This window comes from Lissotriton helveticus (assembly GCF_964261635.1).
Source record: "Lissotriton helveticus chromosome 1_1 unlocalized genomic scaffold, aLisHel1.1 SUPER_1_unloc_40, whole genome shotgun sequence".
In the NCBI taxonomy this organism is placed as follows: Eukaryota; Metazoa; Chordata; class Amphibia; order Caudata; family Salamandridae; genus Lissotriton; species Lissotriton helveticus.
Window position 1 is genome coordinate 327,943 of NW_027611682.1, and position 24,756 is coordinate 352,698.

The 24,756-nt window shown below is 47.1% G+C and overlaps 1 protein-coding gene across 1 annotated transcript in view; it reads right to left on the reverse strand.

Annotated features, from left to right (window-relative positions):
* Positions 1 to 1,205: 1,205 nt before the first annotated feature.
* Positions 1,206 to 24,756, reverse strand: part of LOC144806034 (uncharacterized) — a 106,575-nt gene continuing 83,024 nt past the window's right edge. Inside the window, 3 exon segments of the mRNA XM_078672482.1 lie at positions 1,206 to 2,901; positions 2,903 to 5,423; positions 5,901 to 5,979. Of these exon segments, the coding sequence (XP_078528608.1) occupies positions 2,728 to 2,901; positions 2,903 to 4,729 (2,001 nt within the window). The 5' untranslated portion in view covers positions 4,730 to 5,423; positions 5,901 to 5,979 and the 3' untranslated portion in view covers positions 1,206 to 2,727.

Sequence of the window (24,756 nt, forward strand, 5' to 3'; positions counted from 1 at the left end):
TAGAGCTAGAGTTTGTCGCTTGAAATGTTCCATTTTGACCTGTAGTGTGGTCAGAAGCGGTGTCAACTGCACTCTTCGTCCCTGGCCCAGTCTATGAAGCACCTCGCCACATGGTCCTTGATGGCCTTCGGGCGCTTGCTCTGACAGGAGTAACACCACCAGTAGTCGTGGTCTGAATCGAAGCACTAGAGACAGATGAATTGGAGATGTGCTTTAGATATCAGTCCTTCCCAGTCCTACAGGGTTTGAACCCTGATCTCTAGGGAGGAGACACACTACTCCACTAGTTGGAAAATGCCTGTGGGAAAACATAAGACTCTTTGAGAGAGCAAACTCTGGACCAGTGCCTTAGGACTAAAAATAAGGGAATCGATGACCTTGTGCTGGATGCTTCGGTGATGCCATTGGATGCTGCTTTTGCTACTGATGCAATGCCAGTGTCTCCTACCGGCAATGTGATAGCCTTGAAGATTCCTGATCCAGACTGGCACCTGGGATTATGCTACAGGTGAGGAATCATCAGGGAGAAGAATCCATGAGAAGTGGTCTCTCATTAGTCAAAGGTGCAGAGATGCTCGACTCTCACATGTTCACAAAACCTTCAATGCAAAACATGCCAGGATGGACAGAACTCTGGGGGCATAGATGTGCTGTGCTCAGTCTGGTATTTAACAGCAACTAATAGTTTCATTTCCAAGTTCTGAAAGTGACCTCATCCCAAACTACCACTACAAGATGGTTGTGATGATGCTCGGCAGCAAGGACTCGGCACTTTTTTAAAATGAACTCAATGGAATGCATTTGTTTCTATCATCTTTGGCTACTGAAGATGTTTCCTTTTTTTTCTTCTCACATGAATATTTTATCGGTGAACTCCTTCCTCTATCCAAAGCTGGGTTATGAGAACACTGTATTTGGTGGCTCCAGCAACACAAAAGCAAATCTCAGATGATTCTGAATGCTACGGACTATCCTATTTCTGGTCTGAGAAAGGCTAAAATGCATCAGAAACTTTCACTCTGCTCATGAGGCAGCATATGCTTTTTAAGTACTTGCATTTACCAGCAACGTTTATAAAAAGAGGGTTCTTTTTAGCTCTTAAACACAAACCTGAATATCATTTGTGTTCCTTTTCTCCTGAATCCAGATTTCTTTCCAAGTGTAAAGGTTGCAGAAATGCATAACAGAGAGTCGATACTTGTGGATTTCAGCTTCTAGGAGCTGGAATTCTTTAGTGCTCAATATTTAATCTTTACTTAACTGTCAAACCTTAAGAAACCTCATTAGAAGTAAACATTTCAACATCGTTTTCTCATATCAATAATTTTGCCATCATGCACTAATTCTATCTATGACACAGTTAGGATTTGGTCAAATGATTATCTGCAAAAAAGAAACTCATAAAATATTTTTACAAGCAATTAATCAAACAATGAATTATTGACATAGTCAGTGGTGAGCAGTCCAATCCCCCAAGGATCCAGCTGTTGAACGTCACTGGGGAAGTGCCACTATGGTGGGTGCATTTACAGATGCATGTGATGATGGAAATGAGCATCGCTTCTCCTGTGTCAGGTCTCGGGAGGTACATGTGAACTGCAAGCACGAACCCAGAGAGTTTGAGATCACAAGGTCCTACTTTCACTTCTCATGTTTTTGGACTCTGTTCTCCTGCTACAGCAGTGAAACCATCAATGTTGCATAAAGCACCTAAAGCACACAATTAACTATGAATATTCTCCAGTGCCTGCCAGTTAAATCAGTTTGAGTGTATTTGGTTTATAGGTTTTAGAACTAATCCCTAAAGTTAGCTGAAAATACCCTTGTTAGTCCAAGCCCTGTCCATAGTGTTGATTTTAAAAGTAGCATGACCAGGCGTGTGTGGATGTTGTTCTTTAGAACTCTACTTTACCAAAGTAAAAAACAACACTATTTCTTTCCTTTTGGTCTGCACTCTGCTAATGTCTTAATGTGTTTCCTGCAACTTCATTTATTTTCTTATCTGTAGAGAAATGAAATGATCAATCACTGAGTAGACATGATTATTCTACAAATATATGTGTTGCTTCCATTCTGCTAGTCGGGGTGTCTATCTTCTACTTAACATCCTCCGGCATTTGAATGCCCCACATAATTGTAACTTTATCATCTTCTGTACTTCGCTGATGGCTTTGTAGGCTCGGTAACCAACTGAAGCTCTTCTCTTACTAACTGGACTTGAATGGTTTCCCCCGGTGCGTTTTTTCTGATGTCTTTTGAACTCTGAAGATTGACTAAAGCTCTTCACACATTTACTGCAATGGTATGATTTTAACCCTGTGTTAGTTTGCTGATGTCTTAGGAGGTATAATAACCAACTAAAGCTCTCATACATTCACTGCAATTGTATGGTTTTCCCATGTGTGTGTTCTCAGATATCCCTGTAGGGCTGGTCATTGACAAAAGCTCTTCACACATTAACTAGAGTTGTATGTTTTATCCCATGTGTGTGTTTGTTGATGCGTTTGGGTGTGTGATAACCAACTAAAGCTCTTCACGCATACACTGCAGTCGTATGGTTTTTTCCCTAGTGTGTGTTCAATGATGTTTTTGTAGCTCATATAATTGACTAAAGAATTTTGCACATTACCTTCATTTGAATAGCTTTTCCCGTGTATGTTCGGTGATGCCTTGCTGCTATGATAAGTGACTAAAGCTCTTCACACATCCACTTCCATTGAATGATTCTTACCCTCTGTGTGTTCGTTGATGTCTTTGTTGGTCTGATAACTGACTAAAGCTCTTCAAACATTCACTGCACTTGAATGGTTTTTCCCCTGTGTGTCTTCGTTGATGTCTTTTTAGGTCTGATAATTGATTAAAGCACTTCACACATTCACTGCACTTGAATGGTTTTTTCCCCTGTGTGTGTTCGCTGATGTCTGTAGAGGTGTAATAACCAACTAAAGCTTTTTTCACATTTACTGCAATGGTATGGTTTTAACCCTGTGTGTGTTAGCTGATGTGCTTGAAGGTGTGATAACCGACTAAAGCTCTTGACACAGTCGCTGCAATGGTATGGCTTTTCCCCAGTGTGTGTTCGCTGATGTCTTTGGAGCTGTGATAACTGTCTAAAACTCTTTTCACATTCACTGCAGTGGTATGGTTTTAACCCTGTGTGTGTTCGCTGATGTACTTGAAGGATTGATAATTGACTAAAGCTCTTCACACATTCATTGCAGTGGTATGGCTTTTCCCCTGTGTGTGTTCGCTGATGTCTTTGTAAGATTGATAATTGACCAAAACTCTTTTCACATTCACTGCAGTGGTATGGTTTTTCCCCTGTGTGTGTTTGCTGATGTACTTGGAGGGCTGATAACTGGCTAAAGCTTTTCATACATTCACTGCAATGGTATGGTTTTTCCCCAGTGTGTGTTCGCTGATGTACGCGTAGGATTGATAACTGACTAAAGCTCTTCATACATTCACTGCAATGGTATGGTTTTTCCCCAGTGTGTATTCGCTGATGTCCGTGTAGGATTGATAACTGCCTAAAGCTCTTTCCACATTCACTGCAATGGTATGGTTTTTCCTCAGAGTGTGTTCGCTGATGTCTTTGCAGGTCTGGCGATCGACTAAACCTCTTCACACATTTACTGCACCTGAAAGGTTTTTCCCCAGTGTGTGATCGCTGATGTGTTTGGAGTTGGGATAACCAACTAAAGCTCTTCTCACATTCGCTGCAGTTGTATGTTTTTTCCCCTGTGTGTGTTTTCTGATGTCTGTAGAGGTGTGATAACTGACTAAAGCACTTCAAACATTCATTGCACTGGTATGGTTTTTCCCCTGTGTGCATTCGCTGATGTCTTTGGAGATCTGATACCTGACTAAAGCTCTTCACACATTCATTGCACTTGAATGGTTTTTCCTCTGTGTGCGTTCGTCGATGTCTTTTCAGGGTTGATAACAGCCTAAAGCTCTTCACACATTCACTGCATCTGAATGGCCTTTCTTCTGTGTGTTTTTGCTGATGTGCTTGGAGATGTGATAAACAACTAAAGCCCTTCTCAGATTCGCTGCAGTTGTATGTTTCTTCCCCTGTGTGTGTTTTCTGATGTTTGTAGAGGTGTGATAACTTACCAAAGCTTTTCACACATTCACAGCAATGGTAAGACTTTCCGCCTGTGTGCTTTCGCTGATGTCTTTGGAGATCTGATAACAGCCTAAAGCTCTTCACACATTCACTGCACCTGAATGACTTTTCCCCAGTGTGTGTTCGCATATGTACTTGGAGGTGTGATAACCAACTAAAACTCTTCTCACATTCGCTGCAGTTGTATGTTTTTTCCCCTGCGTGTGTTTTCTGATGTCTGTAGAGATGTGATAACTGACTAAAGCTCTTCAAACATTCACTGCAGTGGTATGGCTTTTCCCCTGTATGTGTTTGTTGATGTCTTTGGAGGTCTGATAACTGACTAAAACTCTTCACACATTCATTGCACTCAAATGGTTTTTCCCCTGTGTGCATTCGCTCATATCTTTTTAGGGTTGATAACAGCCTAAAGCTCTTTACACATTCACTGCATCTGAACAGCTCTTCGCCTGTGTGTGTTTGCCGATGGCACTTTAATATGGATGAGAAACTAAAGCTTTCGCTGCATGTGTATGATTCTTCTTTCTTGATTAGTGTCTCTGGGTCGGGGATATATTTGTCTACATCCCATGACTGTGTTTCCTGAAGGGCCAGCATGGTTGATAAAGCACTTGTATTATTCCCACATTTCCTGCATTTGTTGGCATTTACAACATTTGATTTCCAATTTAAAAATAAAGTACAATCGCCACTAAACACTTGGCACACTCATAATATTAGTCAGGCTTCCTTGCAAGAGATTTTGTCTTCGGATTGGATAACAGGTTTTGACACTTGTGGGTAAAAATAAATTCTTCTCATTGGTGCAATAGGGACAGAGCTCTCAATGTTAGACAGCAGAACTCCTCTTTCTTTTACACTTTAGTTGTTTGTCTCCACTCTGTTGTGCTCTACACTGATTGCTGTGGTATAGTCAGGAAGAGTTTACAATACACCTAGAGCATTGAATGATGGTCTATTATAATTTTAGGAATCAACGCACTGCTGTAACCATGTTATACCGATCCCATGATCACAGCTGAAGGTGGTTTGTCAGTGTTGTGGCCTCACTTTTCTAGAGGTCATTTCCTCAGTCCTGTGACGTGGAGTTGCACAGCTCAGACTCTTACGTCCACTGAATTATCCTTCCCAGCCTCTTCCGGGGTCTGTCAGTTTATATTCAGGTCTGTCCGTCTCTGACTGCGCTGATGTTTTCCTGAATACTGAAGTTCATTATTTCTGACCATTGTTTGTAGATTTACAGAACAATAGCTGTTATTCAAAAGCATTTCATGCTTTCAAATCTTGTTTTCTGTTGGATGTAAAGAGATTTAAAATTACGAAATGCAAATGTAACACAATATGAATACACAATATTTAACTGGCTTTTAACAACATCTCAACTTCACCATCTTTGAAACTTAGCAAGGATTATTTCACCATACACAGATATTTAAGCAAACATTCTGTTGAACATGTCATATCTTATTAACTTCTGCAAAGGAGGTGAATTACCACTGCTCACAGAGTAACTTAGTATAGAAAGGGCGCTCACGGAGCACCACGTGCTAGAGGTAAAGCTTTAGGTAAATGCACGTGGACAAGATTTCATTTAAACAACAGATTGTGGAAAAAGAGAGAACAGGGTGTACGGTTGTTTATTTAGTTTCAGAAAGTGTACAACAAAGTTGACTCCTCTGGAAGTACACAAGAAAGGTAACTGCATTCACATATTTCAGTGCTTTCCTGTTCACATTATATCAGCTCAAGTACCAACTCTTGTCTTTACCTTGCTGTTCGTTAAGTAATCGCTGCCACCATCTCAGCCCTCGCTGGGGTTGGTTCAAGCATTTCTGGTTTCTTCTAATCTGAAAGATTGGAACATTATCATGTGATGAGGTAGATATTTTTATTGCTGTAATATCCGTCCATCTCCCTAAAACTAGTTCAACTTGCAGGACCTGGTTCTGGCCACACACAATACATACACAAGAGATTCTTTAGTTCTTCCTAAAGTATCTAAAGTTCAGACCTTGTTGCATTTCAAGCCGCAGCTCGTTCCACAGCTCTTGCTATAAAACCACGAGTGGTTCATTGTAATGCCCGACCTTTACATTGTAAGCGCAGATAAAGCAAACAAACACTGATCTATAAGTTAATATTCAGTCATAACAGGTATTTAGTCCTTATTATTGAGACTTTATGACAACCAATAATTTATCTGACATATCAGTGCAGCCAGCAGATGTCTGCATATTCATCTTTTTTGATCTTCATTTCAGGGGTATCGGACTTAGTGTTGTCTCTTTTGTGCCGAGTAGGCTACTCTTTGGCCGGACGGGGTTTTGGCAGCGCGCGAGGAGGCATCCGTCATCCGCAGCTGAATATAGCATTTCTACCATAAGGCATTTCTTACATCCAGGTGTAACTTGTTCCCTGTTATTACCCGCCCACAATGTCTATGTACTCATTTAACAGGTTATTTTTTAGCTGAATCAGGGGAACACACTTGATGCATTCACACAGCTGATGCCAGATAATTGCCTGATAATCATGGGCCCGTTGCTGTCTGTGTAGGATTACAAGCTTCATTGCAGAAGCTCACAAGGTACAAACAGATGACGTGCACAGGCAGGTGCTTATGAGCTATAGACGGAGGAGGTGCACAGGTAGGTGCTTATGAGGTATAAACTAAGGAGTCGAATAGGTAGGTAATTACGATATATAAGTAAAGGTGGTAAACATGTAGGTGATTATGAGGTATAAACAGAGGCGGAGCACAGGTAAGTGCTTATGAGGTATAAAGAGAGAAGGCGCACAGGTAGCTGCTTGTGAGGCACAAAGACAGGCAGTGCACAAGTAGGTGGTTATAAGATGTAAATAACGGAGGTGTATAGTAGGTTCTTATGAGGAGTAAATAGAGGTGCACAGGTAGCTGCTTATGAGGTACAAACAGAAGAGATGCACACGCAGGTACCTATGAGGTACAAACAGAGGAGAAACACAGGAAGATGCTTATGAGGAATAAACAGGGAATGTGCAGAGGTAGGTGCTTATGAGGTAGAAACAGAGGAGGTGCACAGGTAGGTGCTTATGAGGAACAAGCAGAGGAGTGTCGGAAGCTGGATCTTTCTATAGTACACCGAAAAGAGGTATACTGTACAAAGAGTCCACATATTCCTTATAAGTGGACAAGGTTTGCTCTAGCAATCCCAAGATGCTCTTCTAGGGGGTAGTGAGGCCGAGCAGCCTTAGGCTTATCAGAGATCAGTGTTAGACATCTGTAAAATACACATACAATAAATAAACGATGCACACAACTCAATAAGGAGATCCCCAATTTATGAAAATAACAAATACATTTATATATATGTAAGCGGCAGAATCAATATGATCAGGTAAGTACGTTTTGAGATAGAAATTCTTTCCATTTTAAAAAGTCAATACTTCGTCCATTTTCAGAAGCTGCAATGTTATCTTACGGGAGGAAAAACAAGTATGGGATACAGTAGAGTAATGATACTTACGAGACCAATCTCTTGGACTTAAGGTAAGTATGGGGCAAGGTCCAAGGCAGCGCCAGCAGGTCACCTGCAGTGGCCCTAGGGCAGCAGGGTGCAGTGGTAAAATACAGCGTCCGGTGCCCAATGTTAGTCTATGGGGATTAGTCTGCATGAAAGGAGGCTGCAGGTTTGGATTGGGAGGCCAGACGGGCTGAACCAACAGGGGGGCTCAGGCCACACAATGCTGCGGGACATGGAGAAGCCTTCAGTCCTCGTCTCCTTGGGCCACGGGTAACGGGTGCAAAAGTGTCTTTAGGCATCAGGTTTTGTCACAGGGAGCGTCGCGGTACAGGGGACCTGCAAGCAGAAGCCGCAAGTGGCATTGATATGTCCACAGAGGTGAAACTCAAGGTGGGCATCGGGTCTGGTGACTGGGTTGGCACTGTCGGCCTACTTCACCCAGGTGCTAGGTGGCTCAGGTATAGCGATGCTTTCAATGTCGGGTTTTCACGGTCTTGGAGCCTTACAGTTCTTTCTTGGTACCTACAAGGTGCAGGGGAGCAGCTCTGCTGTTCCACAGGAGTTTCTAGTTCTTGGCCGAAGTGCTGGCAGTTCTCCCAGGGTTTGGAGACACCGCAGCTGCAGGACAAGTTGTGTTTAGGTGCAACTGTCTAATAACAGACAGGTCGGCAGGGTCGCCGCTAAGTCAGTTGCTGGATCTTCTGTTCTTGTTTCATGCGAGTCTTCACGTCCGTCCGTCTTCTTTTAGGTCGGCAGGATCTGATCTCCTGATGCCAGGGTCTCCCATAAATACTAGATTTAGGGGCGTTAGCGGAGTCTAGGGTAATATTGTTATTGTTATTGTTAATAGATTTCTTGAGCGCCTGGCTGCCCGTGAGCGTCCCCGCGCTGAATAAGTACAGATGGAATCTGAGAGGAAGAGTTTATGGGAACAGCCAGGTTTTCAGAGATTTTCGAAATGTCAACAGGTTGGGCTGTGCGCGGATGTCAGGAGGGAGGGAGTTCCACAATCTGGAGGCGTTGTATGAGAAACGCCGACCTCCTGATCGTGATCTCTTGATCTTGGGTGTTAGCGTTAGGTGGGTGTTAGAGGATCGAAGTGATCTGGAGGTGGTATAGGGGGTCACCAGGTCTTTGAAGATAGGAGGGGCTTTCCCGTTGAGGATTTTGTGTGTTAAACAGAGCGCCTTGAACTGCACTCTTTCCAGGATGGGCAGCCAGTGAAGCGCTTTGATGGCTGGCTTGGCCGAACAACGGCTTCTGGTGTTGGTAAGGATCCGTGCTGCCACATTCTGTACTACCTGTAGTTTAGTAGTTACTTTCTTCGGGGCGCCCATATACAGTGCATTACCGTAGTCCAGTCGTGACAAAATGAGGCCCTGGATCAGGAGTTTCCTTGAAAGGAGGGGGAGGAGAGGTAAAATTTTCCGGGCGGACCGCATAAGCCCATAGCAGGCTCCGGCCGTTTTCCTTGCCTGGGTATGCATCGTGAGGTCTTGGTCCAACCATACTCCGAGGCTTTTGATCTCGGATTTGGGAGTGGGGCGTTTACCCATGCATGGGGGCCATAGAGAGTCCGGACGGAAGTGGGATTGATTCCCCATCACCAGTATTTCTGTCTTGTCACTATTTAGCTTCAAGTGAGATCTGTCCATCCAGCTAACTATGTCTCTCAGACAGGAGTGAAGGTCGGTGGTATGATTCTCCTGCTGGGAGAGCAAGACGACCAGCTGTGTGTCGTCCGCGTAGGTTAAGGGTTTAATACCATGGGGGGTGACTATGTTTTCCAGAGGGGACATATATACGTTGAAGAGCGTAGGGCTCAAGGAGGAGCCCTGTAGTACTCCGCAACGTATAGGGGTCTCTTTAGATGTATAACTACCCTCTATAACCTGAAAGGAACGGTCCTGCAGAAATGATATTAGCCAGGACAGGGCAGCATCAGTGATCCCAAGGTCTCTGAGTCGCTGGGCCATGATGTGATGGTTGACCGTGTCGAAGGCCGCACTCAGGTCCAGGAGGATCACTGCCACTGACCGTCCTGCGTCTATGATCTTCCTAGCCTCCTCGATCACCGTCACCATAGCTGTTTCCGTGCCCTGACCAGGGCGGAAACCTGTCTGGGATGCTTTGAGTAGTTCATTGGATTCGAGGTAGTTTGACAGTTGGGCATTTATGAATTTTTCTGTCATCTTACTGATGCAGGGGAGAAGGGAGATGGGCCTGAAGTTGGCTAAGTTGAGGGGGTCTAGGTTAGGCTTTTTAAGTAGAGCTCTAACCTTCGCCTTTTTCCAGCTAGGGGGTACTACTCCGACTGCTAAGGAGGTGTTAATTAATTTTACCAGAGGTGCAAGGATGGTAGATGCTACTTGCTTTAGGATTTGGACTGGGGCAGGGTCAGAAGGAGAGCCACTTTTGAGAGAATGAAAAATGGGGGACAAGGTATCCTTACTTATCGGGTTAAATGTATCAAGTCTGATTTTGGGATTGTGGGCTTGACTTGGGGGCTCAGATAGTAGGTCCAGAGGGGTGATGGGCGGGAGTTGTTGAAGGATATTTTGAATTTTTAGGTCAAAGTAAGTGGCAAGCTTGTCACAGTAATTATCCGAGGGGTCTATCGGACATGTGGGCTCTGGGGTGTTCAAGAGTTGTCTTACAATTCGGAAAGTCTCTCTTGATGAGCAGGATGCAGCACTGATTTTCTCCTGGAAGAAGACAGATTGTGCATTTTTCAAGGCTTTTTTGTAGTTGAGTATAGCTAGCCTATAGTCCTGTTTGCTTTTGGGGTTGAAGTCTTTCTGCCACGTTCTCTCGGCCCTTTTGCATGTCTTCTTCATAAGACGAATCTCCTGGGAGAACCATGGGGCGGAAGTTTTTTACGAGCTACCTGATGTGTTTTTTTTGGGATGATGGTATTGAGAGAGCTTTCAATCCAGGATCTAAACTCCGCATCAGCTATTATGGGGTCGGTCGTAGAGCTGGGCTTGTAGTGATCCAAGGCTTGCTCCCATTTTTCGGTGTCTAGTGTAGCCCAGGGGCGAGCCGGTCTGCCGGGAGGATGGTTGGGGGTAGACATGGTCGGGATCTCCCATCTAAAGGGGATGAACATGTGGTCTGACCAGGGCAGAGGGACCGGGCGTTTATTTTCAAAGCATTGATGTTACAAAAGATGGGATCGAGTAAGTGGCCAAGGCTATGTGTAGGTTGGTCACTTTGAAGATGAAGATTGTGAGTGGCTAGGTCTAGGAGCAGCTCTGAGGGAATTTTGTCATTCCTTTTATCAAAATGGAGATTGAGGTCCCCTAGAATAAGCAGATTGGGCAAAGTGCTGGTCATGGCAGATGAAAATTCCACAAGGGAACTACAGAATTGACCCAGAGGGCCTGGAGGGCGATAAATAAGGACTCCTGAAAGTGAGTTACAGGTGGTGAGTTGGATACTAAAGTAAACGTTTTCACAGTCCATGAGGGGACTGTCATGAAATCTGCATGAGAGTTGGTCCCTATAGATGATAGCTATCCCTCCTCCCTTTCCCTTCGCTCGGTTTAGGTGTTGCACAAGGTAGCCCTGAGGTAGCGCCTGAACTATGTCAGAGTCCGAGTCAGGAGTGAGCCATGTCTCCATAAGGAACAGAATCTCGAATTGCTCTTCTTCTAGGAGCATATGTATTTCGTGGCTATGTTTAGGCAGGGATCTACAGTTTAGCAAGGCCATCTTGATAGTAGTCCGGGGAGTTTGAGTTTTCATTGCTGGAGTGAATTTGAAAGGGCAGTGTGGACAATGAGCATGGGAACTCTCACCATTGAGGACGTTAGTGCAGGAAAGCTGGAGGGGCTGATTGAGTAGGTGCAGGGAGTCACTAGAATATGCTATCGTAGGTTGGGTGGAAAAAGGGTATCTGGCCCTAGGCCCGTCCTGGCGCGGACGGGCGCAGACGGGCTTGCCTTAGGCGCGCCTTTGGCACGCTGCCGGCGCGCCCGCTGCGCTTCCGCCAATGGTACATTTTGTATTGGAGGAGGAGGCGGGGTGGGGCGTGGCCTAAAAGGGGGCGTGGCCTAGGTGCACGCCGGCAATGGCGTCAGCCAGAGGTCATTTTCCGCGTTTAGGAACCGCTGCGCAGTTACCTTGGTTTGCTTCAGGTAAGGGGGGTTTAAAACACAATTTCCAAATAGTGACACTCAAATTTTAAAAACAACAAGTACAGCTCCCGGCTTCCGCCTCAGGAGTACGAATTCTGTGAAGTGCTCGTATTCAGCGCCTTTTTAAGCTGGGTGGGGGGGGGGGCGTGGCCTAAAAGGGGGCGTGGCCTAGGTGCACGCCGGCAATGGCGTCAGCCAGAGGTCGTTTTCCGCGTTTAGGAACCGCTGCGCAGTTACCTTGGTTTGCTTCAGGTAAGGGGGGTTTAAAACACAATTTCCAAATAGTGACACTCAAATTTTAAAAACAACAAGTACAGCTCCCGGCTTCCGCCTCAGGAGTACGAATTCTGTGAAGCGCTCGTATTCAGCGCCATTCAGCTATTGACCCCTGGGGTCCTACACCCCCAATATCACTACTTTCAGGTGTTCTTCAGTTGGCCATCACAAAGATGGCAGACTCTGAAAGGTTGTGATCATTTCAGGTAATCCCCCTGAAGGGTGGTACTAGCCTGGAGGTGAACACGCCTAGCTGACTACTAATTTTCCTGCCTTGCTCAAGTGCCAAATGGGCCCTGGTCAAAGGCGGTCAGCATCCTCTCCTGTGAGGGAATCCAGATTGGCATACCAAAGGCGGTTGTCTCTTGGACCTGCCTTGGAATGCTAATCTGTAGGTCATCCCGTGGGAGGGTGTGTAAAAAATCCTCTACCCGGGCAGGATTTGTTTCTGACACCTGAGAACAAAGGCCCTCACCCAAGGGGTCAGAAACTCGTCTGTGGAGGCAGGCTGGCTAAAACCAGTCAGTGAGCACACTAGTAGGGTCTGGGTTCGCTCATGCAGGGATTATTAGTACAATTTAATTACTGAAGTACCGCTATTGGTGGACAGGTCTATCAAAACAGACCAAGGATTTTGTCCTTAAATGCAACATCTGCCAGCAGATGAAGGGCTCCTCCTTGGCACGTCCCGCACTGACATCTCGTTTGATTTAAGACAAGCCCTTGGCATGTGTGTATTGGGATCGCTGCGGTGCCTTACAATCAGATGGGGCTTACAAGTACATCTTGGTGGCAGTGAATTCATGATCCAGATTCCTGGCCACAGCGCTCAGCTGATGCTCAAACTGTAATAAAGGATTTGTGAGTCTTCATTGGAACATACTCAATAGCACGCTGCATTGCGACTATAGTCTGGCCTTTAGCTCTCTGGCTTACAAAGAAGCCATGGGAGGTTTGGGTGTGGCCTTGCAGTACTCCTCCCCTACCATCCTGAGGAAAATTCCGTAGTTGAGAGGAAAAACCATGACTTAAGCAGTCCTCAAAAGCAATGTTGTTCAGAGGGCACTTAACAACATGCCAAGTAAAATCCCTACGGGGGTTGTACTCCTTATGAACTCCTGTATGGTGTGAGAATGTAGGTACCAGACCTCGATAGTGTCAGTACAGCGGTGGCTGAAACACTATTTGACAACAATGAACGTTTGCCTGAATTTCGCGTTTATAAAGGAACGGCTAAGTGAAACGCACAAACACTGGAGAAGTGATGGTTGTGCCAGCAAGATCTGCCTTGGTCCGAAGATTGGGGACCTGGTCAGAGAAAAAAATAGTGTATCTTAATTATAATAATATTTGTAGGAATTTATATGTATTAAACATTGTAATAAATATTTAATTATTTGAAAAATATATAGTTTTTAAATTTACATTAATTTTGTTATTTAGTCTGTTTCTGAAATTATTTTATTTTGTTGAAGTGAATTAGTGACTGGAGAGGTTATAGTACATTTTACCCCTCCACAAACTAACACTTTTCATACTGTTACACTGACTGGAGTGGGAATAGTAAATTTCACCCCTCTGCAATTCAATACTTTCCCTAAAGCTGTACTGAGTGGAGTGGGAATAGTAACTTTTACCCCTCCCTAATCCAACACTTTCTTTACAGTTGCACTAAGTGGAGTGGGAATTGTAAGTTTTACCCCTCTGCAATCCAACACTTTCTCTACTGTTGCACTGCGTGGAGTGGGACTAGTACATTTTACCTCCCCTGTGTTCAACAGTATGGCTACTGTTGTATAAATTGGAGTGGGATTGACATATGTATTATTAGTAAAATGTAATAGTTTACTGTAGGAAAGTAGGATCTGCTTCTAAGGTTACCCCCACTTTTTTCCTGGTGCTAAGCTATATTTGACTAGTCTGAGGAGCGAGAGAGACCCACCATTCTTGCCGACCCCAAGGGAATCTATTGACCTGCCGCCAAGCCTATTGCACCCGCCGAGAGGGTGTTGGGGACAGCTGTACTTGGGCATCTGGTCCCCCCGCTGCCGCATACAAACCGCGGCCGCCGAGCGGGGGGACTACAGCCCCCACAATTCCTCCAGGCTCCGCCCACTGACGGTGTCAGTCGCGCCCGGAGGCGCTCAAAAAGAGCCGAGCTCCTCCCGCGTCGCGGGATCGCTGGGCAAAGCCCGGGCTAAGGGCAGGCCCTCTGTTGCCCTCAGAGGCACGAGGAGACTGGGCTGGGCCTCCCCTCTTGGCTTTCATTGGAACCACTGCATTCCAATCAAGGTGACTCTTTTTGTATTCTTTAAGATAACATTTGTGTCTGATCACTAGGTATATTTATAGGAATCATCTGTTCAACCTATGTAAACTGAACCTTCCTGGTCCAGGACAAATTACCATCATTAGCAAGCCGTTGCATTGTCATAATGATTAAAAGCAAGACTACTCCAATGTCGACTACGTCCACCTCTAGGCAAAAGGCCCAAGTTACCACCCCCCTCCCAAGCCTTACCGCGATTGACAGAATGCTCCAAAAAACTATAAGAGTTGTTGTCAACGCGATATAAAACACGGAGAGGCGCCTTTCACTGCCCCCAAGCATGTGTCTCTCAACGCAGAAAACTCAGGATGTACACACGATAGCTAATTCATCCACACAAACAGTATGCTCTCAAAACTCCATCCTCATGGAATGATTTGCGGGTTTTCCGGTCACAGAGAACAGACAACTAGTCTTTTCTATGACTACTCCCCCGCCTGACTTTGTTACCCGGGAATATAGGTTATCTATGACACCTAACATCCAGTCATCCGCAGAAACCTCCACACATATTGAAGCCTCTGAGGCAGTAATAGCGACAACCTCTCAAATCCCTATTATATTAACTTCCCCTAACATTTGCATCCGAGGGAAAGGGAATGTAGGCACCTCTACATCTAGGAGGAGGGTGTGGGTGACGCAGAAACATTTGGCCAAATTGAAATATGATAAACAAAAGCCCAGGCATAGTCAGGGGGTAGTTAATCAAACACCCAAAAACCCCACATCACCACATCTAAGCCAGCTGACGCTCAAAGATAATAGTACAGGCCTCCAAACTGTTAATACTGACAGCGAGCTACTTGACAGGGCATGTAATAACGACACCCACCTAGATACTATCTTGGGAAAAATTGAGCACCTGTTAAAGTCCCTTATGCTCCCCCTGACACAAAGAGTTAACACGATGACCGAGAAAGTCAATAAAATGGAAGAGGTCCTCTTGCAGAACAACAAAATGCTGTTGGAGTATGTTAAAATCCCCCAAATTCAGGCCAACCAAAAAAATCTTACTAAGCCATTGTGCCCTGTCCCTAAAAAGAAACTCTTAGTTGCAACATCAGGCCCAATTAAATCGCTTAAATCTTTACAACCATTGAAACGACCAAGGGACATACAGAGCTACCCAATGTCTTACCAGCGACACCGGGTGCAAGCACAGACGTGTTAACTACCCCAAGTGTGCAACCAAGTAACACCGAACCAGACATTATAGAAGGGGGGGCTGAGAGCGAGTGGGCAGCTGAGGTTCTAAATAACGACATCAGCACCAGCCGACAGGATATCCCGATTAGCTTAGCCCCAGTTAATAAATTCCCACGTATTGACCTGCCACCGGAATCCTACTCTTACACTGTGATCATGATAGGAGTCCCACCCTTAGGTATAGGGAAATCTGAGGTCTATCTAGAATTGAAAAACAAGGTTAGCCATTGGCTAACCAGACATAGACCCATTCCCCAATCACTAAATGGTCAAATCCTTCAGGTCAGGAGAATAAACTGGGTGGGACACAGGAAAAAGGATTACGAGGGCGACTGTATTGTTATAAACTTTAAAGATCGGCGGGTGGTTAATTACATTACTGGTTGGAGGGATGGTGATCTAGAAAGTAGTATACAAACTGCAGATCTCAGCTATTTCTATCAGCCACCCTCCACGTTTTTAGGGAACGCAAACCGACAGTATCCACATAGAACAAGGTTTTACACCCCACACCAAATAGCACATGGAAGCATGCACGCTAATTACATCTCTGGTCAAGGGCACTCTGATTACTTTGACACTCAGTACAGGGTACCAACCTTTAATCGATTTGCTGCCCTCCATCAGCAGGAAGGCCTTGAGGGAGTGGATTGACTTTATGATATCTCATCTACACTTGTAGTAGATGCCTCCCTACACCCCCGTCAAAGTGCAGATAACAGGGGGACGCCACAGGAAGTTGAGACACTTCACATCGATACAGGGGCTATCACCAACCATAGGTCGAAGGCAATACACAAGGACTCAATTGTCACCGAGGGACATCTGCTGACAACTAATGGACTGCCGATATACAGAGAGCCTGATAATATTTGGCATTTACAATTACAAGAACATCCTCAAACCCACATAAGTACATGGAATTATAACATGGAACTAAGATCAGTGGTAGCGGATAGTCCAGAGTCAAGTTCTATCAACCCCGACAACAAAGACTTAATGGGTGAAGTTCCTGTCCCAGAGGTGTCAATAGTAGCGAGGCATAATGTAATCTCGTGGAACATTGCTGGGTTAACTAGCAAAATCAATGATCCATCTTGGGTGTCCTTTATAAAATCCTACCCAATAATTTGCTTACAGGAAACATGGCTGGTAGGAAACAACGCATTTATTGAAGGATACAAAAGCTTCTTTGTGCCCGCCGAACCCTCAAGGAGTGGGAGAGCCAAAGGGGGTCTTGTTGTGTATATCGATCTAGCACTATCATGCTCTGTTAAAATATTTCCTTTCAATAATAGTGATATCCAGATACTGACGATCAAAAAGGGGAAAGAGACTCGAGCATTAATTAATTTTTACAATGCTGTTAACCTTAAAGGGGGCTGCAAGATCATGGGCCTTGATCATTTTCTAAGGGATAACTTGGAGAGACTCCCACCCCAGGTTGTCATTGTAGGTGACCTGAACGCCCACCCTTGTGGGAACCCAGCAATTACTCCAATAGGCTTATTAGGATGCAATAGACTTGAAGGCTTTCATTTCGATCATACCCCCGAGGAAACTTGCTGAATGCCTTCATGGATGATTTCGACCTAGTAACTGCCATGGCTCAGGTGGATGATAACACCTTCTATGAAATCCCTACCTTTAAAGGCAGTGTGGGGGGTTCCTATATTGACCACATACTTTATTCCAGTAATCTTAGTCCCTGTATATCTGGGTTTAAAATTTTAGAGAACTCACTGAGTGATCACAATCCTGTTTGTATTTGTTTTGAAGGGACGCTTTTCAATGTATTAGAAAATAGGCCTGACAGTGGGGTCCTAAAATGTACGGACGGTAATAGACGTCTAAAGTGGGAAAGGGTGAACTCGGCCAAACTTTATGAAAAGATCAATAGGACATGTAACACTGAGTTATCCACCTGTGTATCTCCCACAACATCAGCTCAGGAAATTCTATTAGCCTTTGGCGGTATAGTTACGAAAGTTGGGGGAATGTTAACAGTAGCCCCTACAGGCCGGATCTGTAATGCGCCGAAGTGGTTTGACAACGCATGCTCCAAGGCAAGCCGTGATCTAAAATTAGCACTCAAGGCCAGTCCAAGGGTCCAGGTAAACATCAGGGCAGCTCGGCTCACCTATAAAAGGGCCTTGGTTAAACGCAAAGCTGAAGTAAAAGCGGCCACTTGGGAAAACCTGTTAGATCCAGAAATACTTGGTAACAGCTCTAAATTCTGGGGCATTGTAAACAAACCCCTCTTTGCTTCCACAGGTGATTCCCCCTTAGGTACCAACATATCCGACAGATGATTGGGTCTCTCATTTTAGTCGTATTTTTAACAGCGATATACCACAATCTATACATGATAAAGGTGTCTCAGGTACTAAACCCTTGCATTTCAACATTTGCGAGGTGGAGAAGGGCATCATGGGTTTAACTAGCAGGAAAGCACCCGGGCCCGATGGTGTGCCTCCGGACCTATTAAAATCAAAGACATCACTTTGGGCCCCCGTTCTCTCCGCCGTATTTAACGCAGCCGCTGACCACGGATGCCCAAAGTCCTGGGGGCTGTCCACAATAGTAGGGGACCGTAACAGCACATCCTGCTACAGACCAATATCCTTAATTGATTCGGTCGTAAAAGTAGTAGGTGGTGTAATTCTGAACAGGCTAACAACCTGGGCTGATGGAAATAATAGTTTTTTCAATCCAATATGGCTTTAGACCAGGCCACTCCCAGTGTCTCAACCTATATATGGTGTTAGGTAAATTTACGATGGCACGTCAGAGCACAGTCCACATGGCTTTTATGGACCTCTCTTCAGCCTTCGACTGTGTCAATAGGGGCAAATTATGGGAGGCTATGAGTAACATGGGGGTGGAGCAGACCCTGGTCAATTTCCTGGCGGACCTACACCAGGACACCCGAGCAAACGTGCGATACACCCAGGATTTGAAGGTGACCAGGGCATTCGGAGTAAAACACGGTGTAAGACAGGGTTGCATCCTGGCCCCGTTTCTTTTTAATTTATACATAAATAATTTGGAAAATACCCTCTTAAAAACAAGTGCTGATTATCCCTTTGTTGGACGTAAAGGGTTACCTGTTTTACTGTATGCGGACGACGCTGTTTTGTTGGCAAGGTCCGCAAAAGGGCTTCAACTTTTTTTACATTTAAGAAATCCCGTGATCTCTCCATTAATAACTCAAAATCTTTTGTTATGAATGTAGGTACAGCACGTAAGAGAGAGTTTTTATTTCATGTAAATGAGGAGAAGATTCCCACGACTAAAACCTTCTCATACTTGGGGGTCCTGTTTGATAACCAACTGAAATGGGGCCCGCCATTCAGAAGAAAAAAGGGGAGATAACACGGGCAAATGCAGCAATTTTTAGTTTTGTGAGGAAAATGGGGAAACGGCCAATTGCTGCTTTGCTAAAAGTATATCGGGCCAAGAGTGTGGCAATAGGCTGCTACGGAAGTGAGTTATGGGGGCACACGAATGTTAAGGATTTGGTGGTAACAGAAAATAATTTTTTGAAACAGCTTCCGGGGGTCCCAAAAGGAACCGCCAATTTCATAGTGCATGAGGAGTTAGGCTCTCCATATTTAGGAGACACCATCGCACTTCGGCCTTTAACATTCTGGCTGAAATGCTGGCTAAATAAGGACCTCCCGTTAAACCACCAACTCCTGAGAGAAGCACTGCTGACATGGGATAACATGTTAAAAATCCCGTGGCTAAAATACCTGAAAAAGTGTTTCACTGCATTGGGGCGCCCGGAACTCTTCTCGAATCCCGACTCAATTACTGTAACCGACGTGAAGCTTGTGAAAAATAGCTTTTTTCTTTCTCAGCTTTTCCAGGGGGAGGAGGTGGATTTAAAGAAAAGCAGCAATAGAAACTATGTTGTCATACAAACTACTTTATGTATGGAACCATATCTGTCTTGGCCAATGTCGAGCTTTGACCGCTTCCTGTTAATTTGGTTTCGGCTGAACCTCTTTCATTTACTACTAGCTGTTCCAAGAGGAAGCCATCAAGGCCAAGTGTTACCTACCTGCGGCTGTGACACTGTGTCTCCGCAGGATTTGGTGCACTTTTTATTCTTTTGTCCTTTTTTTTTTTTTCACAACTGCGTTTATTGACTGATTAGGCATAGCATAGGCACAGTTCTCCACAATCAGGAGGACACTGTCAAATGGCAAACATATAGCAAGGTGTATACATAGCCTAATCGCTCAAATCACCCCCCCTCCCGCACGCCCTCGCCCCTCCAACCACTCAACGCCCCGACTACCCACCCCTTATCCCACCCTAACCCAATGCACGTGATCACCTTCAACCGCAGCACATGATTAGAGTACAGCAATGATCGAGCGCCCTCCTAGGCCCAGAGGTCCCCATCTGCAGGCAGTCCATCATCCAAGTCAATTGGGGGCTCCAAGGTTAACCCTCTATAATCTGCCCACCGCTTCCAGATCTTATAATGTTTCCGGGGGCATCCCCTGGCTTCAAACACTGGTAACTCTAACCCCATGAGATAATCCAGGCCCGCTTTCCAGGCGCTCAGTGGAGGAGCACGGTCACTCTTCCATGCCCTCGCCAGATCCCGCTTGGCCACTACTAGACCCAACAACAGAAGGTGACGCTTGTAGATGTTCCCCCCCCACATTCTCCAGGACATGCAGAAGACCCAGCCTGGGCGTACGGGGAAGGACCCACCCCAGCACTTCCGACAGACAATTCCATACACCATTCCAGAATCGGGTCAGACCCACACAGGACCACACCGTATGTAATAGTGTGCCTCTCTCAGTCCCACAGCGCAGACACTCCGGAGTCGCAATGAGGCCAGCCTTCCACAGTCTCTCTCTGGTGTAATAGGCCCTATGCAGGTATTTGAATTGTATGAACCGGAGTCGCACGGCTATGGCAGCCCCACGGGGGGGATTCCAGGGCCTCCCTCCAGTCATCCTCGTCCAATGGACCAATGTCTGTCTCCCAGGAGTCTTTCAGCGGCAGTAGGGAAGAGGAGCAATGGGTGACCAGTGTTTGGTATATTTTGGAGACTTTCCTATCCCCCAGATCACCCATGAAGAGCTTGGCTTCCACTGGGCTAAATTCGGGAAGCCGATCCAAACCAACCAGGCTAGGTTCAAGCGCATGACGGAATTGTAGGTATTTAAAGAATTGGGTCTTGGGCATACTAAATTCAGAGCTAAGGTCTTGGAAGGACTTGAGTGTAACCCCGGTAAGAACATGACCGAGCAATGAAATTCCGATAGAGTCCCAGCCACCAAACCCCGTCAGCGAAGTCAGTGCGGGGAGCTGTCCATTGTTCCATAGTGGGGTTTCTGCCGTCAGTCTACCCCACCAGCCCATACGGCGCAGTACTTGTCTCCAGATCATGAAGACCACCTGTGTGACCTGCGGTAGTTTCCGCCGCTGCCCAGCCGAGTACAGCAGCGTATGTAACGTGGCGTCTCCCATCAACACGCGTTCCAGTGCGTACGCAGGGTCATTGCTATCGCCGTACCACCACTCGTTCAGAACCAATAATTGGGAGGCCTGGTAGTAGGACAGGAGGTCTGATGTAGCCAGACCTCCACAATAAGTGGATAAGAAGCAAGTCCGCAGCGCCACCCTAGAGGCACCCCCCGCCCACAGAAAGCGGCCCAGTACCGAATTCACCCGACGGAACCACTGTGGTTCGATCTTATGTGGATGGTTCTGCAGTTGATACAAGAGGCGCGGGAGGGCGACCATTTTGAAGATTGCAGACCTACCGTAGATATTGAGAGGCATGCGAGACCATGTTTTGATGTCCGATTGGACTCTATCCCACACAGGCAGCACGTTGCGCTCCCATGCGATAGCGGCGGACTCAGACAGGAAGACTCCTAGGTATTTCAGACCACCGACCGCCACCCGCAGGGCCGAAGCCCAAGGGTATACACCCGTCTCCCCGCGCAGCACCCATAGGGTCGACTTGCACGGGTTGAGAAAGAGTCCTGACACCTCCCCAAATATACGCATTATTTCCAGTATTCGAGGGCCAGATCGGTTAAGATCAGTCAAAAAGAAAAGGACATCATCCGCATACAGCGCGATTCTATCCGAGAGTCCTGCCCCCCACACAAAGCCACGAAGTTGTGCGTCGATGCGCACCCAAGAGGCCAACGGTTCCATGACCAGCGCAAAGAGGTAGGGGGACAGGGGGCATCCCTGTCGGGTTCCCCTGGCAATCGAGAATTTCTCTGAAACCGCCCCCGATACACGTACCGATGCGGTGATGTCCGTGTACAACAGCTTGACATAGGAGATAAACACCGGGCCCAGGTTGAGGCGTGGCAAAAGGGTGAACAGGTACGTCCAGCTGACCGAGTCGAATGCCCTGTCGATGTCTGCTAGCAGTAACGCCGCTCTTTCCCCAGTAGCCCCCATAGCGTCTACCGCCGCCTGTGCACGTCTGATGTTGTGTCATGTCGCCCTATGCGGCATGAAGCCCGCCTGATCCGGATGAACCAAGTCTGCGACATATGGGAGAAGGCGGTTTGCCAACGCTTTGGCCAGTAGCTTGGCTTCAAAGTTGAGCAGTGATATGGGGCGATAAGACTCATGCCGGTCGGGAGGCCTACCCGGCTTCTGAAAAACTACAATTTCAGCATGGCGCCAGTCCGCCGGCAAGCTACCTTGTTCCCGCGCCGTCTCCAACGCCCGGCTGTAGTGCGGTCCCAGCTGCAGGTGGAAGTTCTTATAAAATTCACTGGGGAATCCACTCAGCCCGGGCGCCTTACCCGTGTTGAGTTGCCCTAGCGCATCCCCTAGCTCCTCCGCAGTCAAGGGGAGGTCCAGAGATTTCCTGGCATCGTCTGAGACTGCACGGGGGGGCAGGTCAGCAATGAACTTGTCTATTGCGTCCGGTGGGAGACTGTCTCGGTGAGCATATTGCTCCGCATAGTAGTGGGCGAAGCTCGCCGCAAGAGTCGCCGGGTCCGTTATGGCAATTTTCTCGCCATCGGTGAGGCCCGGCAGTGTGACTGGCTGTAAAGTATGTTGACATAGCCTATGCAGCATGGTGCAGGACTTATCGCCCCACTGGTATATCCTGCTCCGCGTGGCTAGCCACGCCTGCCTAGCCTCGTCCATTAAGACAGAGGCGTAGGATTGCTGTGCTTGCAGGAGCAGTCGTATCGTCACTTCGTCTCCACCCCCCTGACACCGTCGTTCCAACACCTCCACCCGCGCCGCAGCCGCGACGATGGCCTCTCGACGACGACGACGGGCAGCAGTACACCATGCTATGTCTATGCCCCTCAAGGTGGGCTTCATGGCCTCCCAGACCGTCACCCCATCCGCCCCCTCGACCAGATTCTCCCGCTAGTAGTGGGCAACTGCGCTGCGCATATGTTGTGTATAGTCCACCTGTTGGAGATGCCACGAGGACATCCGCCACCGAAATGGCTGACGTTTCTTGCGCAATTCAATCCACACCACCACAGGGGAGTGGTCGGATATCCCCCTAGGCTGAATTGCGGCCTGTCTTACCCTATCAAGGAAAGCTCCCGGTACGAACACACAGTCCAGCCGTGAGAAGGAACCATGTACAGCAGACACATATGTATATTCACGCGTCATGGCATGCAAGTGTCTCCAGGCATCTACCCAGCCCAATCCGTCCACCATCGCTTTCAGCCGTGTAGGGGAGGCAGTTGCCACAGTCCCTTGTAGCCTCCTGCGGTCCAGGCACACATCCACAACATCATTCCAGTCACCACCTATCACGGCCAAGGATTCCGGGATCTCGGCCCACAGTTCAAATAGTCTCTCCGCCAAGGACCATTGTAGAGGGGGGGGGGGGGCATACACACTACCAAACACCACAGGTTCTGTACCAATCATGCCCTTTACAAACACATAACGACCTTGCGGATCAATCCATTGACGCTCGTGAGTGTAGGACAACCTCCGATGGATAAGAACAGCCACTGCCCTCGAACCCCTGGAGAACCCAGCATGAAATACTTGTTGGTAACCAAATCTCTGCAGGCTAAGCACCTTTGTCCCCATCATGTGCGTCTCTTGTAATAGCATCACATCAGCTGAGTCCCTTTTACCCCATCGCAGGACTGCCTCACGCTTAATTTTGTCCAACATCCCCCTGACATTCCAGCTTAAGATACGCATTGAGTCCCCAGCGAGTTCCTGCCTTGAAATATCAGCCATAGTCCCAATGAAAAAATCTTCGAGGACCCCAGCACCCAGCCCAGGCACCCAACACTATATACGTCAATGCAGCAGAGATCACATGCACCCCCCTCAAAGCACCCCCCCACCCCCGTCACTCCCTTCCAACATCGCCCCCCCAACTGCCCAACACCCGTTCCCCACCCCCCTCCCCTATACCTCATGGAACACTGAAGTACCTGTCGCGGCATGGGGAGCTTCGGGCCCAAAACAGAGCGCCCAAAGCCAACCATGCCAATGGATCCCAACTATACCCACCAACCAAAAGGACCCTCCCTCAGGGCCACCCCCTACTGTGGGGGGACTAGGCAGCCCTTCAAGTCAGTACCCCGAACCCCATTGTACCACAACTTTCTGAGCTCAAGTAGAGTGAGGCAGCCAGACACCACTGCACTGTTCCCCATGATCCAAACCAAGGTCCAGGTCGCACAGCACCAGATGCTCGCCGCTCGGCCGATGAAGCAGTCACGTATGGCCCGCTGTGGAATCCATCAATGGACAAGCGCTAATTGAGGAGAGCTGGACTCCTACAGGGCTCAGTTCTCTTTCCCCGATTGATCGGTGTCGAGCTGCGTCTCATCCGGTAGGCCACTGCGGGAAAGGGAGCGTTTCCGTGACCGAGATTTCCTGTGTCGTTTACCCCTGGCAGCAGAGTCACCCCTCTCCTGCGATGATCCACGCGACGGTCCAGAGCCCAGGCCCGGTTGGGCGTTTGGCCGGAGCCTGACCGACTCATCCGTCCACCTGAACACAGCCTCCGGGGTATCGAAGAAGTGGGTTTTGGACTGAAAAACTACTCGAAGGCGGGCTGGATACAGCAATGAATATTGTATCTTCAGACCACGCAGTTTGGCCTTCGCCGCAAGGAAGGAATGACGTTGCTGCTGTACCAGTTTGTAATAGTCCGGGAAAATC